Here is a 14805-nt window from a genome sequence, read left to right as displayed (position 1 = left end):
CAAACATCCTTTCTGAATTTCAAAGTAATCCAAGAAGTAATCATCTGTTTTTTTCAAAAGTATCTGTAATTTGATTACAATATTTTTGCTGGTAATGTAACTGATTACAGTTTTTTCCATCAGATTACATCACATAATCAGTTACTCTCCAACCCTGGGCCTAACTACAACATTCCATATTTCGAAAATGCATTGAATCAGTCACAGCACACCACAAAATTGAAAGGAGAAGCATTTGCATCCAATGATCAAATAGTACCATACTCACATATATGGCGTTTTGTTGTTAGCTCTTAGGTTCTCGCACTGCTGTCTTTTGTGTTCATGTTGTCTGAGTTTGTTTGTTCTCTCTAGTCTACATGGTGTGCAGACCTTTTGCCTTGTGTCATGTGTCACTCACTTTACCCCACTGTTCCCCCAAACTTGGTTTTATCACACAGTTTTTGCATGTCTGTTACTCTTCTGATAAGGAGCCATGTCTCAAATTCCCTCCAGTGCCTTCTCTGACCCCCCTCCTCTTTCTCTTTCTCTTTCTCGCTCTCTCTCTCTCTCTCCCTCTCTCTCTCTTTCTCTCTCTCTTTTCTGCCATCTCTCTCATCCTGACTTTCAGAGTAATATGTTAAGCCTGAATAAAGAGAAATTATAACCAACAAATCCGATTTTGTTTACACTATCATGTGCATGGCCTTCACTGAAACTTTTTTCTCATTACTCACCCATTGACAAATACACTCGAGGAGGTGTGGTGATGTCATCATGTAATTGCTCTGCCTCTTCATCAACAGATGTCATGCTTGAAAGAGGGTGATCCAATTCATGTGATGGTGAGATATCCATTTCTCCTGGTATGTAGCAGTCTATACCCTGGCTCTGGCGTTGGGATGGTTGTTCAGCGACCTCTGTTGAATCTGGGCCAACCTGTGATGTTTTGTGCTGCTGGTTGCGCTCCATGGACAGGAGCCAGTGCACAGTCCATTCCTCTGAGGAATATTCTGGTGGGTTTATGGTGGGCCTCTCATGGTCAGGTGGTGGAAGTGGACCTGTTTGGGTGGGTTCTAGATGAACTGGCCTTAGTCCTTTGACTCCTTTGTGATTGCTGTCGTTGTTCTTCACCATTCGTAAAGCCGATTGGACAGGATGTAAATTAGGTGTCTGTGATTGGCTGAACATTTTGGGAACGGTTCCACTGTGCAGCACACATTCATCTAGATTGGGTTTGGTGGATTCTGTAACTTGACCACTATTGATATTTTGGCAATGGTCCAAATCCAAGCCCTGTCCATGTTTAATAGTTGATCTCTCAGGGGCCTCTGACAGGGTGGAGGGTGTGAGGGAGGCCCCCTGTGTCAGAGGTACCACCAGACATGTCTGGGAGTTGTCGCTGTTTGACCTTTTCACCCCAGACTGAAGGGCTTCCTGTTTCTGACTGACTTCTAAAAGACACCTACCCATCAAAATGCTGCTATTTGACTGGTTAGATTGATTCCGTTTCCTCTCAATGGTTCGTGTATCGGTCGGTTGACTTTGACACTGAGGTCTAGTCCATAATTTGGGTCTTTGGAGGTTCTTGTATTTTCTACTAGGGCTGGCTTGTGCTAAAGGTTGAAATGCAGCATCTAAGATTGTCTTTGTAGACTCTTCCAGATGAGACTCTTTGGTGGTAAAGTCCTTTATGAATGTTGCTCCCTTCTTTGCCCAAGGGTTGAGGTCATAGCTGCTTCTTTTGAGTTCTGTAACTGCTGCAGATGTTGATCGACTTAGGTGTTCTTTCCAAGATGGTGTCTTGGGAGGCATAGGAGGGGAAGCACTTTTACAGTATTCCTTTTGACTGAAAGGTAGTCGACCAGCATATACGCTGGCAGCCTGAGACTGAAGTCCCTTCTGAATATGTCCAATGTGTTTTAATGTTTTTGGTGAAGCAAGGCCACATTGGGACCCCTGTCCACCCCTCTTTGACTTAAACTGAAAATGAATTGATTGAAAATCATTCTCAACAATAATTGGAACTTTCCTCCTTGAGACAACATTTTGTCTGGCTGCCACACCTCCTGACAGAGCAGTACCTGATGGGGTTACCAGATCATTTGGTCTTGGTTCAGATATTGTGTCAGCAACTTTTTGCTTGGAAATGCCATCCTTACCTAGAAGAACCCCAGGACTGGATTTTGTTATCATTCCTGTTTTCCTTAGTCCGAGCCTGGCCTGCAACAAGTCCGGGTCCTGAGACTTCATGCCTTTTGTCCTGTAGGCCCCTGGCTGTTGAGATTTTGGAGAGGAATGGGTGTACGTATCAGGCGGTGTGCCTACACCTCTAGAATAAGATGTTGGTACAGGTTTCATCAACCCAGAACGTGTTACAAAGTCCATAAGAACCTCTTGGTCAAGTATGTCATGGGTTGCCGGTTTAGGGGAACACTGGTTACGATGCTCAGCCTGACCTTTAGTACTAGAGATAGGGATTGAACGGGCCCATCTTACTTTGGCCACCGGGGAGGTCTGTTTTGTGCCTTGGCTCTCCAATGGCATTGTTTGACAGTACAGTTTTGGAGATGGGCCAAGCCGGATCTTTGGGATGGATAGGCTTGGAGAGAGGTCTGGGTCTGTAATGATAAGTGGTGGCGAAACACTATGATTTGGAATAGGAACTTTCCAAATAGGCTTTGGAGTAGGAAGTGTTGGGGATGGGCCTAGCCTGACCTTAGGAGTAGGAAGTGTCGGAGAGACACCAGGTTTGAGCTTTAGAATAGGATGTGGTGTCCTGTTGCCAAGAGTCCTCTCTGAATGAAGATGGAGTCCCTGGCCGTCAAAGGAGGAGATCTGGATGGGTTTCTTTGTGACAATAGGTGAGAGCTGGAGAGGAAGGGGCGATGGGACTATTAGGTGTTTTTTGGGTTGTTTGGGGGTGCAAGTTGCAAGTTGGTTATCGAAACTCATTGCAAAGAGAAAGTATGAATATCTGCAAAGCCTGGCAGTTTTCATGAGTAGGGAGTGAGAGAAGGTAAATGGGAGAGAATTACATTTTACGTTCATTTAAAAAAATATATGTTTATATATTTTATTGTACATTTGGCAGTAAGTCTGTAAGAAACATAACTTTCATGTAAAAAGCATAGCAGAAAAAATAGTCATTTGCATTACGTTGCATTACAGAAGACTGCAAGCCTGATCAACTAAAAATAAACATAAAGATGAGTATACAATTAAACAAGCACTGACCTGAGTGTATGCGATAGGCTTTATCTGGGTTGTTGACATGGAGTGAGAGAGAAAACGAGTGAGAGACAGTAAGAGAGAGAGAGAGAGGGAGAGACAGGGAGAACAGCTGGAAGTCGTGTGTGACAAAGTTACATTCTCCCCATTCCTCTCATCTAAAGCTGCACTGTTTCACTCACCCACTCCCACCCTCCTCATTTTGTTTGTCTATGGGAAACATAAATGTGTCTGTGGATAAACGACTACAATGCTTCCCAGTGGAGAATCTTGAAACAAATCTTTGAAAAATGTTCCTCTTTTTGTGTTTAACTTTTTTCAGGGCTGAGAATTAGTGCATAACACTGGGTATTCTAGTGGTGATAAAACCATTTATTTTGTTATTTCTTATGAATATATAATTATAGTAACATGGTCAAAAGTGCACAATGATACGTACATACTTTTTCCCCACCACCCTTCAGTAAAAAAGGACAGTGTGATGAGAATAAAATAGAAACGTCTTCTTAGGATCGACCTCTGAATGGATTATTTTGGCATCTTGAACAATTTAATCATCAATCTATTTGGCACATAACTGATATCATTACTGAAAGCAATTTACAGTTTCATTCAAACACCTTTACAAATACTTCCAAACAAGAGACATCTTGAAAGCAGCTGCCATACTGACATTTTCAGAAAACTGATTTTGTGGTTTCAACATTTAGTAATGTATTGCACTTTATTAGTCAGCTTCAAATGCACTAAGATACATAAACATCATGATAAATGTAGTGAATGTCTGGTTACAAAATATATGCAAAAATTGGCACAATCATGAAATGGCACAAATATGAACATGAAAACAGGAACTATCCCTTTGTTCAAATGACCTCATTTTTGTTTCCCCTCTCTATGAAAACGTTATTTCACATTTCAAAGGGTGACACCACCTGACCACAGTGCCTTCCTCTCAATGCTGTTTCTTCCCAGTCAGGCCTCTCACATCCCAAACCTCTCAGGAGGTGTCTGTCTCTATCTACCATCCTGCGGTCCTCCAGTCCCAGCCCCACTCCATATGGTCAGCCTCTGTCCTTCCTGTAGTGTGTGTGGTCATATCATATGAGGGCATTGCCATCTTCGTCTTTGCTGTTCAAGCTGACCACCAGCGGATGGTGCTTCACAGTCTTGTTGCTCCACTTATGTGCGTCCTGAAGCCCTGGCTCGAGGAAGTAGAGACAGGCTCCGAAGCCGGCCAGCACCAGGACCGACACCAGCAGGTAGACGGGGACGAACCAGTCCAGGAACAACCAGGACATGGTACTGTTACGGAGCGGTACAGGAGGAGGAAGGGGGACATTAGATTGTGAGCTGATGATGAAATACCAAACACAATCTACCTATTGTACACATGGTGCAGCATTACCTGTAAACGTACTCCTTATTCACAATCTCAAGTCAACTATTATGTGCAAGCATCTGCTCTATCAAAATTGACTATAAAATGGTCCTCTGTGTTAAGGTATATTAGTTGTGGCAGGCTTTTGCCATTCAAATACTCGAACATGCTTCGCCATCCTTTTGCTGTATCAATAGATTATGTCCACTGTAACTGATTGCACACATTAGCTGCTAGAGTAACTGCACATGATCATGACAAAAAATATCATCCCACAGTAGCTAGCAGGTTTGGGCACATACCTGTAGTCTCTGCTGTGCCTGCCTTCCTCTGAATATGGTGGTTGTGTAAAATGGAGGAGCAATGGAGTCACTAATCAGATGATGTATTGGTCTAATGCAGCACAACCGTCAGCTGGATGGTATAATATAATCCAAGGTGATCTCTCTGTACAGATGACAGAGAGGTTCATCATACTGCTCTGGGTTCTGACGTCACATTCAAAGGGAGGGGAGGAGGGGGCATTGCTATGACAACAGCCCTAGTGATGGGTGGAGGCGGATGTTATGCAACGGTTATTGTGGTGTTTTTTTGGGCCAGGACCCTTCAGATGTCTCCGGTCGCCTCCTACATCCTCTGCATGAAATCGATTCAAGTTTATTTAACGCACAAACCATCACAGAGTAAGAGGGTAATGTTCTCCATCATATCCATCACACAGGCAGAAGCAATATGATTTCCTTATAAGGAGACTGCTCATCTACAAAGCAAAACATGTCATGTTTTGTTCTCTTGACGTCTGAGACATTGACTTTTATCTGAGACAATGACTAAAAGATGACTGAAGAGCAGGAAGGTTGACCTATTTATTGTCAAACTGTACCAGGAAGAAGCCTTTGTCCAATTAGTTGAATGATTGTTACTCAGCTCTAGGACCATATGAAGGAACGATAAGCTTGACAGATCAACCTCTAATCCACTTCTCATTGGGCCACATCCAGGAAGTGGACATGTAGGTCTGCATCTGATTGGTGTGAAGCCGAACCCTATACAATTATTTTTTATAAACATGTGTGAATGCATTTCAATAGGTTCTGACCAGTAGCAAGGCACTGTAAGGCATCACCGGGTCATCAGTTGGGAGAAAACATGCCAGTTCTAAACAGCCCAGATGTAAAAAGACATGACATACAGCAACTGGTAAACATCAAGTATTCTAGCTCGACAGACTACCGTTTAAAAAGTATTGGTGTGTTTTAGATACAGCACAATATAATAAATATTAGGGTTCAAAGTCTTTAAAATCTGTTTATGCAACAGTTGTCTATTTGCACAAGTAGCAATTTATTCTGTGTCTACAGGTTTGTAAACTGATCCAGTCTCATGTTTGAGATGAGCGAGATACAAGACTTCGCTCTCACACAGTCCAGCTCACGGGTTCACCAGGAATTGTTGCGGAAATGTACCCACTATGCTATTTACTTTCTGCATCTACGCCATATCGCTGAGTCTACCTTTAATACTGCTCATATTATGAATGGATGAATGGCACCAGGAAGGCTACAGGCACACTGCATGTATTTGAGAGTTCTAAATACTAACTAACACAGTGGGGAAGGGGCGGGGGATTATAACTTGGCTGCCTGTGTATCCTCTGCAGTGCTGTGTGAAGGAGCTTCTTCCTGGAGGAAGTCAGTGACGATTTGGGCCACAGTCTCAGGGGTGTTCAGGTGGACATGATGATCACCAGGTACGTTAACCACCATGCCCTGAGAGACAGAGACAGAGACAGAGACAGAGACAGAGACAGAGACAGAGACAGACAGAGGGGGGAGAGAGAGATTGAAAACAAATACATATAAACTATTATTTCCCAAAAACCCTGCATTTGTAGGTCAGTGTTTGCAGCTAAAACTTTTCTTACTGCCTCTCTGTGATGCTGAGCTTTTACCACTGTCTCTGCTTAGTTATCTACACAGTACTGTAGCTGCAAGGAGCAGAGCACAATATGACTGTAGTAACAACATATAAATATTCCGCTAAAATGTTTTAGTCGCAACCATAAAAGTGACATTAGAATGTGAGTAGGACATTGTTTCTTTGTAAATAGGTGTATACATAAATATACTCACGCGTTGGTCTTTATACCCTTGAAGTAGCGTTGAGGTAAATGTCTTCTGTTGTGGTTCAGAAAACATCTTTTCAAACCCCTCCTCCGCCCTATCAGGAGAATTAGAGAGATCTTCAAGTAAAACATATTAGCAGTAAAAAAAAAAAATTGTGATTGACGGTATGGTAAAGTGTAGTTTACAATAGAAACTGTGTAATAATCCTGTAATAACTGTGAAATAGTGTAATGATGGGAGAGTGTCCTACAGTACTACTAGAACTCTGGCCTGTATCCTGGACTGCAACTCTAGACTCTGCTCCAGGCTGACACGCACAACGTTTTTCTGAAACAGAACACATTAGCATTCCTATAAAACAGATCAAATATACAAATCAATTGAAGTACGTCTTTTTTATGAGGACTATTAACACAAAAAGATTAGTCTTACCAGATTGATTCTAAAGTCTCGGGTGAACACCACCCCTATGAAATAAAAATAGAAAGTGTTAGTATTACTATTATATTACAATGATATGAGTACGAAAGATGACAAGAAGGAGAAACAAAGTGAAAAGAGAAAAAAAAAGACAATGTGAGATAGCGCGAGCGAGAGGGAGAGAGGGGGAGAGAATGATCATTTTACCTCCTTCAACCTGAGCGAGTCCTCGTTCTAGAAGAATGTGGGCTGACTGCTCCGAGAGAGAGGGGTTTGCTGCCAAAAGCCTGGAAGTGATTAACACATCATAGGAGTGACGCAATGACTATGATTATCAGAGCAGAGAGATTATGGCCAGACAGCCCAACATAACAGAAGTGTCATTGTAAAACAAGGAAGTGTGGTCTTACCTCATCAATGCATTCTCATAAGTGTAAACCTTCTCTTTCTTCTCATCTTTCTTCTTCTCAAACTCAAGCATTCCTTCAAATCCCTGTCTTATCACCGTATGCAATTCTTTCTAGGGTAAGAGACACAATGGTAGAGAGACATTACAAAATGTGGATGTCCTGAACAGTTCCAAGGAGCAAATGAACAAAGAGCGGTGAGTGTCTCAGTACCGCGTCTGTGGGTAAGAATCCATAGGAGTCCAGGAGAACCACTGACTCCACCATCTCTGGATACAGGGCACTGAACTGGACAAAGACAACAGTACATGATTACACACACATCATACACAGTTACTGTCTCTGGATATTGTTAATTGCGAAGAGACACACAGATATGAAACACCATTAACATGCTTCTTTTTTTAAAGATGCTTACCATTCCAGCTACATTGCCACCTGTACAATGGAGAGCACACGATCAGATGTCTGTACAGACAGGAAAACAACAATGTCTGATCAGAACACAATGAGTGGAAGAGAGATTAACATGAAGATGAACAGTCACTCACCCATACTGTGTCCGATAATAGAGAATCTCTTCCATTGGAGAGCTGCAAACCATTTCAATGGATTAGATAGATAGATAATCTGCTAAATGTAGCTTCATACTTTAAATTACACCTACCTAGGAGAGAAAGAACGAGGAAACCTCATATAGCTCTGTCTAACTTCACTTTACATCATTACTTTTCAGCTCTTACTGGAGCAAAGGCCACATTGGTCTGAATAAGCTCAAACCAGCAAGTAGCCTAGTGGTTTGAGCATTGGGCCAGTAACCGAAAGGTCGGCACTTAACCCTAATTGCTCCAGGGTCGCCTCCAGGCAGACACTGGCTGTGACCCCAGTCTCAGAGAGAGTGGGAAAAGCAAAAAACACATTTCCAATTCACACATTTGTATTAATACACACTTGTGCATGTGCGAAATAGGACAAATATATGCATCCACTAAATTCATTTAAATAATTATTAATACCTCCAATGACTCGCCGTATGTCGGCCACATAAGCAGGAAAGCTGTAGAAGACTCCAGGAGGTCTATGGGAGGAGAGGCCATGGCCAGCCATATCCACAGCTACATATTTCCACTCTGTGTGTGTGTGTGTGTGTGTGTGTGTGTGTGTGTGTGTGTGTGTGTGTGTGTGTGTGTGTGTGTGTGTGTGTGTGTGTATATATGAGAGAGAGAGAGAGAGAAAGAGAGAGAGAGAGAGAGAGAGAGAGAGAGAGAGAGAGAGAGAGAGAGAGAGAGAGAGAGAGACTGTAAGAGCCTGACTCACTCCGCACTGAACAACTATGCAACTGAATGTCTTTCCAATTCCAATGACAAGTTCTCATGAATCTATTGTATACATCTCTGTGCTGATCTAGCAGGCAGACAGCCTACACACCTTTTGGCAGCAGTGGAATGAGAGTGTTGAAAGTGCCACAGTTGTCTGCCCAGCCGTGCAGGCAGAGTATTGGTCGACCATGGTCAGGACCCCAGACCTTGCCCCTTATCTCTCCCCATGGCACTGGCATATTGAACTCTGACACTGAAGGGCAATTACTGTTAAGACGCATTACTAAGCATTTAACATGACACAACAATCAGTAATAGTGCATGAGGAAGTGTTATAAGAAGCTCAACAAACAAACAACACACTAATGAGTTCACTGAGTTCATGTCAAGACAGCTCCCATAAGTTCTGATGATCAAGAAACGATTCATTCTTACCTGTTTGTTTCATGGTAGCTGATGTCATCAAGTGTCTGACTCCTTTCAAAGTTTGCATTATTCTGAAAGACCAACTTCAAAGTCGGGTTGTTAGCTAAACATAAGCACTATACGTCCACAGCACCGATATATTAAATATATATATAATACAACGTTAGCTATGAAATTACAACAACTATTTACGCTTATGTAACCTTGAAACGCTTCTCATTACTTCCGGGTGAAGTGGTACATGTTATGTTTACCAATGAAACGTGAATGCGTCTCCCCCTTAGCGAATAACATTGGACATCTAGCGGCCGGTTAAATGATTGACAAGTGCACGCGCCAATTCTATGTCAGACATAGATTTCATAACATTTAGCCTTATTGGCATGAAAAACTAAAATAATTTTGAAAACTAGTGAGGAAATTCCAGCCTTCGAAACATTCTAGAGGTGGACTACAAGGCCTTTTAAACAAACAAAGTGGATGCTGTTGTATCTGCAAAAAGTCACCAGGTGGCAGAAATTGTAAAACCCTAAGCCTACAATAGTTTGAGAATAGATATAGGAGAGACACTTCAGAACAAACTTCCTTTTTGATATTTTTTAGGGACTATCTGTTGTTCCATGTAGTGAATATGTTATTCAATGCGCTTGTATAGGCTAATAGCAGTAAGGCTAGAAATATTTTTTTATTAAATTATTTTTTAAATATATTTTGGGGATAATTCAAGGGGTCTTAAAATTCAAACTCAAATAGCTAAATGTTCCTTGGTGTGACCTTCTTAAAACAATTCCAAATAGCTCAGTAGAACAAAATAGAGAATACCATCAGTCGGTTATATCCCAACCCGGCAGGGTTTGAACTTGACCTGAACTTGAACCCCAGTAAAGGAGGGAAAAGGGCTAGGGACTAAACATATCCATGCTTAAATGCTCTGGCAAAACTGTCTAGTGGTCCTGGCTGCTGCCAGCAGTTATTTATAAAGCTACATGGTGACTGGAGAGAGAGAAAGATAGGAGAGGAGAAAGCGACATGGTGACTGAAGAGAGAGAAAGATAGGAGAGGAGAAAGAGATGGGGATAATGGCAAAAAGAGACAGAGAGGTGTGAGATAAAGGAGAGAGAGAGGAAGGAAGATAGATTGTGACAATGTATAGCCTATTCATGGACATATATGAGAGTCACAGCCCTGTTTGGCCTTAGGTTCAAAAGTTTCTGTCATTGCAGTGTAACAACTGTTTTTCTCATTTGCTGACTTTTGGCAGCATTTGTCTTTGACCATGCCAATAATGTACTTGTAAAGGACAGATGCTCTTTTGCCCTGTTCAAAACAATGAGTGTGTCATAAAAAAAGCAATGCTGTCGGCATCACACCACTGCTATTGTCGTATACTAACAGTCATAGGATTGAGTCAAATGGCATTTCTTACACATTATGAACTATTGAGAGATTTGTGTATGTTATTAAATGGTCATACTAAGCCGAGCCTGTAAACGGTTTAGAGTTCTGAAGAACTGTAGCAATAGAGCATTACCTTACCAACTTTGGAAATCATTTCTAATCATAATTTGATAGACTGTTGGAAATCTTGATTTTGGAACCTTCTTTTCTTATGAACTATGAGACAATAGAATTCACAATGCAGTGGGGGACAGAAAGGAATCTAACTGGTATGGTATCATAATTTGGTAACCTAACGGGAGGGCGGGCTAGAAGGGTTAGAGGTGGAGTTAACTTGGAGAGAGAGATTGATGGTTGGTCTGGGATGAGTGCGTGAGAGGGAGGAAGAGGTATAAACGGTATGGTTTGGGGATGGGTTTGACTATAAAGTATTTTGGCGTTTGAAATATTGACACGGGACATTTACCTGCTTTACTGGTACAGTATCAATGCTTCTATGTCACGCTTTAAAACAGGGCTGTCCAACCCTCTTCCTGTAGGTTTTCAGTCCTACCCTAATTTAGCATATCTGATTCAGCTAGTTAAGGTCTTGTTGAGCAGCTAATTAGTATAATCAGGTGTGTTAAATTAGGGTAGGACTGAAAACCCACAGGATGGTAGATCTCCAGGAAGAGGGTTGGGTAGCCCTGCTTTAGAAATACATTATTGGATCAAATGTTTATTCACTTTAAAAAACAGAATGTTTATAGTTTTTACCTAGCATTAGAGTTGAGGCTGCAAAAGCACATTACAGTATTATAATCATGAGTGAGAGTTTGGGTGAGCTGATATTGTAACCCAAAATTAAATTCAGAAAACTATTTGAACTGTATGACATCTAATCCAGTCATCAGCTTGACTGTCAGTGTCTTTGAAGAGAAACCAACACATACATGTACACAGAGGGCCCATAGTCCAGAGCTCTCAACCTATACTCTGGACCTCGAAGACAGTTCCACTGCGTTTGTTCACTGTTCCCCTCTAATCGGGGACTGATTTAGACCTGGAACACCAGGTTGGTGCAATTAATTATACGGTAGAACAGAACCAGCAGGCTCCGGACCTTGTAGGGTAAGAGTTGAATACCCCTGGTCTAGAGGCTATCCAAAGCCAACGCAACAGGTGGACTTATGGTGCACTGATGCTGGAACATATGTCCTGAGAGAACAAGTCTGCTGCCTCTACATCAAGCTCTTGTTCAGAGTAGAAAATCAAATTTTGTTGGTCACATACACATATTTAGCAGACGTTATTGCGGGTGTAGCGAAATGCTTGTGTTCCTAGCTCCAACAGCGCATTAATATCTAACAATTAGCTAGTAAAGACCATGTGGCGGAGCTGATGGGGCTGTATTTTATGGCTGATGTCTGTGTGGACTGACCATTTTTGACCTATGGGTATAGAATCCTATGAGGACAAGGTCAATGAAAAGCTATTGGGGAAACGACCTTTGGCTTAATTACTACATTGTTGCCTTTGAAAAGATAACATTTATTAGACAAACATCTGGATTTTATATTTTATTACAGTATTGGCACGTTCAACTATCAATGTTGCATGCCATGTGTTATCTAACTCAGTAAACAAACCAAACTAATGTAACATCCTCGTTTTCTAGAGTGCTTTGGCTCCACTGGGGTGGTGCTGCTGACTCCTCACTGACTAATGTCTTCAGTAAGTTACTTCAACTCTCCCCTACTACGCACCTAACACTTCCTCTAACAATGCATGCAATCCGTAGCTACCCTCTCCCAGGATTTATGGCGGACAGTTTCTATAGCGTTTTGCTGAGTAGACTTGCCATATGTTAGATTAGATTAATGCATTACTGAATTAGTGTTATAATGTAAATTAAAACCATATAATTCCGTCTTTTTGGCTTCTAAATTGGTCCTGTTCAATCTGATAATGTTATTCAATTGTTCCTCTACTCAGCTTCAGTCTGTCTATTACTAACCCACTCTGACTGCTTGGCACAGAAAATATTAGCTTTCCTACTGCACGCGTTTGTAACAGGGCTGGGGGTCAATTCAAATTGAAGGTTAAAAAAAAACATGTTGGGAATAAATAGCTGCTTGTAACGTGTACGTTAATAATCGGGAATCAAGTACAGGCAGCGAATTTAACAAATAAACGAAAATGGAACAAAACATGAGTAGCGTACAGACATGAAACAACAACGCCTGGGGAAAGAACCGAAGGGAGTGACAGATATAGGGGAGGTAATCAGGAAGGCGATGGAGTCCAGGTGGGTCTCATGAGGCGCAGGTGAACGTAACGATGGTAGCAGCAGGTGTGAGTAATAATGAATAAACTGGCGACAACGAGCGCGAGTAAACGTGAGTGACACGTCTGAAAATAGATGCCGTTTTATTAGTTGAGACCCAAGCCCTGATTTGTACTGTATGTCACTCCTTAGTCTCTCTGTCTGTCTTCCTCAGATCATGGCTAACTTTGACATGGTTCTGACGTGCTGGGGGCCAGTGGAGGCTGACTATAACAAACACGGAGGACTGGTTCTGAGCCGGTCAGTGGACAATGTTGGTCTGTACTTTGCTCTGGCCCAGGGCGTTACGTTTTTCTTACTGATGCTTAGACACATCAGCAAGATGCACGAAATGCCATGGACCAGAGCCAGACTTTACTTAGTTGGCTAAGCGATTGACTGGAGAATGGTTCTGGTCATCAACTACTAGACTGTTGTGTTGACTGTAATGCTAAGAAATGGGTTGATGCCAATGTGTAGATATAGCAATCAGGAATGAGTTTTTTTTAATGCTGTCTGTGTACTGTAGAGGCTCACAGAACTCTCCTTACAAATCTCTCTTCCTCTCTCTCGCCTTACCTCTAGTCTGTTTGCAGAGCACCCAGACACCCTGCAGTTGTTCCCTAAGTTCGCAGGCATCGCAGCGGGCGACCTGTCAGGGAACGCGGACGTAGCTGCCCACGGGGCCACTGTGCTTAAGAAGCTGGGTGAGCTGCTGAAAGCTAAAGGTGACCACGCTGCCATCCTCAAACCCCTGGCAACCACCCACGCCACCAAGCACAGGATTGCCCTCAAAAACTTTGTGGTGAGGATGAATGATTCCAGTCTCCCTCCCTTTGCTCTTTATCTGAAACTATGTGTTTTTCCCTCTATTCATACATTTGTTGCATTCACTCCAGTTTTACCATGACACTGTCATGCTTAGTTTACTAAAATGCTGAGTGAAAAATTGCCTTTATAGTACTTTTATTCAGTATGAAATTAAACATTAACATCTCTTGTTGCTCACCAGCTCATCACTGAGATCATCTGCAAAGTGATGGGTGAGAAGGCAGGGCTGGATGGGGCAGGGCAGGAAGCTCTGAAGCAGGTGATGGGCGTGATCATAGCTGACATTGACGTCACCTACAAGGAGCTGGGCTTTGCTGGCTAAACGGTTTACCTCAACGACCTACACCCCCCTACGGTTCTTGAGAGGTCACAGGGATAGGACAACAACTGGAAACTTACATTTGAAGCAGAGTTGCTACTAGTGTTTATACAGTACATTCTAAGTGCTGGTTTGCTTATGACTTACAGAAAAACTTATTGGAAAAGTACAGGTGTATGAGGCAAAGCATTTGTGCAAATTCTACATTTCTCTATACAGTATATTGCCTTAATCTGCCCTTTCAATGTAGTTTGCTTACTGAATGTAAACTGTTCCTCTATGCACTAAACCAATAAACGTTCCATCAGATGCAAATGAGTGTTTAAAGTGTCTGTTCTACCTTTCTATCTTTTTGCTTAATTTCAAACATTCACCCAGTGACATGGACAGATGTATTTTCTGAGGGGGAGGACACGAGTTATTAGGGTGACAATGTTTCTCATAATTTTTCTATATAGTAAGGTTGACATTGTACACATTAACAGTTAAATTCTGAATTGTGGTTTAAGGACAAAATAGAAAATGTGGTTAGGTTAGGAAGGAAGGGTTTTAGTTAATCTGCTCTGTGACAAACCTGTTTATTGCCTTTAGACTGGCTCAACTCTCTTGCACACATTTGAGGGGGGGGTCTATTCTGGTAGTCACCTCTCCTGCCCTCTATCT

The 14805-nt window shown here is 42.1% G+C and overlaps 3 protein-coding genes across 5 annotated transcripts in view; 1 reads left to right on the top strand and 2 right to left on the bottom strand.

Annotated features, from left to right (window-relative positions):
* The window catches only part of sept3 (septin 3), a 29415-nt gene extending 28997 nt beyond the window's left edge, over positions 1 to 418 (bottom strand). Inside the window, exon 1 of the mRNA XM_038978725.1 lies at positions 269 to 418. The gene's annotated coding sequence lies outside the window, so the exon portion shown is untranslated. The remainder of the gene's footprint in view (positions 1 to 268) is intronic.
* Positions 419 to 5444: 5026 nt separating this feature from the next.
* Positions 5445 to 9518, bottom strand: serhl (serine hydrolase like). Of its 2 annotated transcripts, none has more exons than XM_038979079.1 (12): positions 9299 to 9518; positions 8973 to 9130; positions 8561 to 8674; positions 8096 to 8137; positions 7963 to 7982; positions 7758 to 7832; positions 7548 to 7657; positions 7345 to 7424; positions 7150 to 7184; positions 6968 to 7044; positions 6724 to 6811; positions 5445 to 6360 (listed from the first exon to the last, which is right to left on the bottom strand). In XM_038979079.1, the coding sequence occupies exons 2-12, from the start codon at positions 9100 to 9102 to the stop codon at positions 6220 to 6222; spliced, it is 912 nt and encodes a 303-aa protein (XP_038835007.1). In that variant the 5' UTR covers positions 9103 to 9130; positions 9299 to 9518; the 3' UTR covers positions 5445 to 6219. The 2 variants fall into 2 exon arrangements, with proteins under 2 accessions (XP_038835007.1, XP_038835006.1); XM_038979078.1 differs by having other exon boundaries at positions 8973 to 9116.
* Positions 9519 to 11076: 1558 nt separating this feature from the next.
* Positions 11077 to 14461, top strand: mb (myoglobin). 2 transcript variants are annotated; one of them, XM_038978988.1, is made up of 5 exons: positions 11096 to 11164; positions 12345 to 12400; positions 13168 to 13253; positions 13578 to 13797; positions 14005 to 14461. In XM_038978988.1, exons 2-5 carry the CDS (start codon positions 12392 to 12394, stop codon positions 14143 to 14145), a joined length of 456 nt encoding a protein of 151 aa, XP_038834916.1. In that variant the 5' UTR covers positions 11096 to 11164; positions 12345 to 12391; the 3' UTR covers positions 14146 to 14461. The 2 variants fall into 2 exon arrangements, with proteins under 2 accessions (XP_038834917.1, XP_038834916.1); XM_038978989.1 differs by lacking the exon at positions 12345 to 12400 and having other exon boundaries at positions 11077 to 11164.
* Positions 14462 to 14805: the final 344 nt, after the last annotated feature.

The sequence above is a fragment of the Salvelinus namaycush genome, chromosome 39 (assembly GCF_016432855.1).
Source record: "Salvelinus namaycush isolate Seneca chromosome 39, SaNama_1.0, whole genome shotgun sequence".
Lineage (NCBI taxonomy): Eukaryota > Metazoa > Chordata > Actinopteri > Salmoniformes > Salmonidae > Salvelinus > Salvelinus namaycush.
This window is presented reverse-complemented; position numbering and strand designations above follow the sequence as displayed.